The sequence below is a fragment of the Poecilia reticulata genome, linkage group LG23, assembly GCF_000633615.1.
Source record: "Poecilia reticulata strain Guanapo linkage group LG23, Guppy_female_1.0+MT, whole genome shotgun sequence".
NCBI classification, from domain to species: domain Eukaryota; kingdom Metazoa; phylum Chordata; class Actinopteri; order Cyprinodontiformes; family Poeciliidae; genus Poecilia; species Poecilia reticulata.
The window spans coordinates 7584733-7587933 of NC_024353.1; the positions used below are offsets into that span (position 1 = coordinate 7584733).

General features: G+C 38.1%; 1 protein-coding gene across 1 annotated transcript; it reads right to left on the reverse strand.

Annotated features, from left to right (window-relative positions):
* Positions 1–686: 686 nt before the first annotated feature.
* On the reverse strand, positions 687–2242 carry LOC108165874 (golgin subfamily A member 6-like protein 2). The gene has a single exon (XM_017302793.1). The coding sequence runs from the start codon at positions 2136–2138 to the stop codon at positions 864–866; it is 1275 nt and encodes a 424-aa protein (XP_017158282.1). The 5' UTR covers positions 2139–2242; the 3' UTR covers positions 687–863.
* Positions 2243–3201: the final 959 nt, after the last annotated feature.

Here is a 3201-nt window from a genome sequence, read left to right on the forward strand (position 1 = left end):
AGAGAGAGAGAGAGATAGAGACAGACAGACAGACAGACAGAGAATCTGAAAAATATGATGAATCCTGGTCTAAAGTTTTTTTAGGGACAAACCATCGTACATGGTGAAAACCCAAAGACAACAAGTATTAGTTAGACAGTTAAGGTTGGTATATTGGTAGGTCCGCATAGGGAAAAAGTTTTAAATGCGACCTGTTATGCTAACTTGGCACTTCAGTCTGGTCAGTACTAATGTGCAATTGTACAACTGTACATCTTTGAAAAGCAGAAGTGGAGCCTCCTGTCCAACCAACAAGAAAACAGCAACCAGTTTCTGGATGGTAAGTCGACAACAAAACACTTGTCTTTTCCAGCAGCCATTGCACAGCACGTACAAGCTGACCAAACGTGCTGGAGCTCACCTTGGGTTGCCAGGTATGGTTAGTAGGTAATGGCTACTTCTGCAACCTGTTGATTGTGACTCAACAATCAGGAGGTTTTAGGATTGACATAAAAAACATTAACTTATAGCGTAAAAACAGATAGGTGTGTGTTTTAATTATTCTGATGTTTTAAAAGCAAATGGAAGAAGATTGAGTTCCCTTTAAATGCAACTTAATGACCAATTCCTTGTGATCAGTTTTGTCAAATCAAAGGAATCTGGCCTGAAGTGTGTTATGTATAATTTAGATCTGAATTATCTTCTCATTATTCATCTTATGTTTAATTCAAACAGATCTCATTCATCTCATCTGTCTGAGGCTCAGAGACCTGTTCTCCTTTTTGTGGCCTTTCTGGTTGCAGGTTTTCCCTGAGTCAGCCTCTGACGGGTTCTTCACAGATGCTCTCAGTGAGGACTTCCTGCTCCTGTCCTCTGGCTGCTTTTCATGGCCTTTTTCTCTTTAGGAACAAATTGCACATCTGTACCCAAATGCCCTTCATCGTCGTCTCTTTTTCCTGATTTGTTCTTGTCTCTCCTGTTTTTCTTTCAAACGAACCTTCTGTTTCACACTTCGGCTTTCCAGAGGAAGAACAGAAGCCGTCTTTTTTGCTTTTCTTTTTCATCTGGAATGAGCTTTTTTCTGCAGGCTTTGGGATTTTTCTCTCCCGTTCGGCTTCTTTCCTCTTCTCCAGATCAACCATCAAGTTCTGCAGTGCTTCCATGATTCCCTGGAGGACTGTAGAGCTTTCTTTCCACTCCTCTTGATATTTTCTTTCAAAATCTACAAACCTGCGCTCTTGCTCTAGCTCTCTAATCTGTGCCTTCGATTCTTTTTTGTCTTTCTCCAGTTGAGTCGCTTGTTCCATTTCCCAGAGATCCTGTTGCTTAAAAATAGCATCTAGATTTTGGGTTTTACTGCATTCACCCCTTTTCTCTTTCTGCAGAAGTTTTTGCTCCGTCGTTAGGACATTTTTGCACGTTGTGAGTTTTTCTATCTTCTTCCTCGCGTGCTTCTCCTTCTCCCGCAGATTTCTCCACTCATCGACTGACAATCTACACTCCAGTTGGAAACTTTCTTTTTCTCTCGCCAGCTTCTCTTTTTCCTCCTTGATCTTTTTCTGCATTTTTTGTATTATCTCTTGCCGCTCGTCCAGCTTCACTGTAATTTTATGCAGGTTTTGGGATACGTTATATAAAGTTGCTATCTCTTCTTGTATTTCTTGTTTCTCCATCTCCCCTCCCATCTTAGACTTTGTCAGTTTGATTTCTTTGGTCAACAGTTTTATGTCCCTCTTCTTTAAGCGCTCCCACTCCTTTGTAAGTGCTTTCACTTGCAAAAGAATAATTTCTGTGTCGTTATCTAAATTTGGTACCAGTTCTTCCATGTCGCGCTCCATTTTGTTGATATTTTGCTCTTTCTCATTTTGTTTTTCCTTTATCTTCTTAAGAAAGTCGTACTTCTTCTTAAGTCTTTTCCTCTCATTTTCCAGATCTTCCATTGCTGCAACAAATTCAAATTGTTCTTGAACTTTCTGGCATTCTTTTGTCTTGCCTTCTTCCATTTCCTTTTTCTCTCGATCCAGATTTTTCCTCGTTTCCAAGGCTTTCTGATCTGAATGTTCCTCTTGAAGAGCCGCCATTTTCTCCTGAATCTTTGGATTTAGCTCCATGTCAAACATTTCTTTCTTCTCTTCAAAATCTCTTTTCAGATCTGTCATGTCTCTGGTAGCGTCTAAAATATTTTTATCAACTAGATCTCTTGATACTGAAATTGTTTTCTCCTGAATCTTCCAGTCAGACAAACCAAACAAAGTCCTTTTAGACCGTGCTCTGTTCACTCTAGTGAAGATTGTTCACTCAAAACTCTAATCACAGGTAACTGATGGCTTTGTGACATCACTGGACACACTTATGACATCATAACGGAGGATTCAGCAGCTGTAAACAGTCTCCACCTATCAGGAACTTCCAGGCTGTTTATATTTTGGTAAATCAAAAATCACTTGTAAAACTTCTAAAACAGATGAAGGTATTTTCTTCTACAGCCATAATTTCAGTAAATGTTTTATTTTGCATTATGTATAAGGTGGACCCACAATCCAAATTATTTGCAGAAAATCTACATAGTCACAGATTTTTTCATTTAATCTATTTAAAATATTTGAAAATAAAAACAGGAAATCTACACAGTAAAAATGCCAGTGTTGAATTAACACCCAAAAGTGTCTATATGTGTCCAAGTTAGCAGGTGTTAAAGTAACACTTTTGAAAGTGTTAAAACATTGACACCCATTTTTTTGTTAAATTAACATTGGTCTATAATACTGAAATGGGTTTAAGAAAAGTTAAACATTTCTGTGTATTGTTTTGGATATTTTCCACTGGATTTGATTGATATTGACACCTTGTGGGTCAATTATCTACTTTTTTAACACCACATTATGTTTTGTGATCAACACTACACTGGTGTTACTTTTAATATATTTTAACACCAGCACCGTTGTAAAAGTTAATGTGACACACTGTATTGTTGAATTTAACACCAGCTGACTTGGACACATATAGACACTTTTGGGTGTTAATTCAACACTGACTTTTTTACTGTGTACCTTTGCCAGACAGCCAATACAGAAGCACCCTTTCTTTTCCTTGATGCTGATTGGCTGAACCTCCAAAAGCGGAGATAAGACTGCGGATGTTTCTGCAGTAGATGGTTTCCATTGTGTGTATTAACACATATTAAGGCATATTTGGTATTTTCACTATTAAAATAGACGGGGC

Coding starts and splice junctions, on each gene's coding strand:
- LOC108165874 (XM_017302793.1), bottom strand. CDS start 2,138: ATGACAGATCTGAAAAGAGATTTTGAAGAGAAGAAAGAAATGTTTGAC.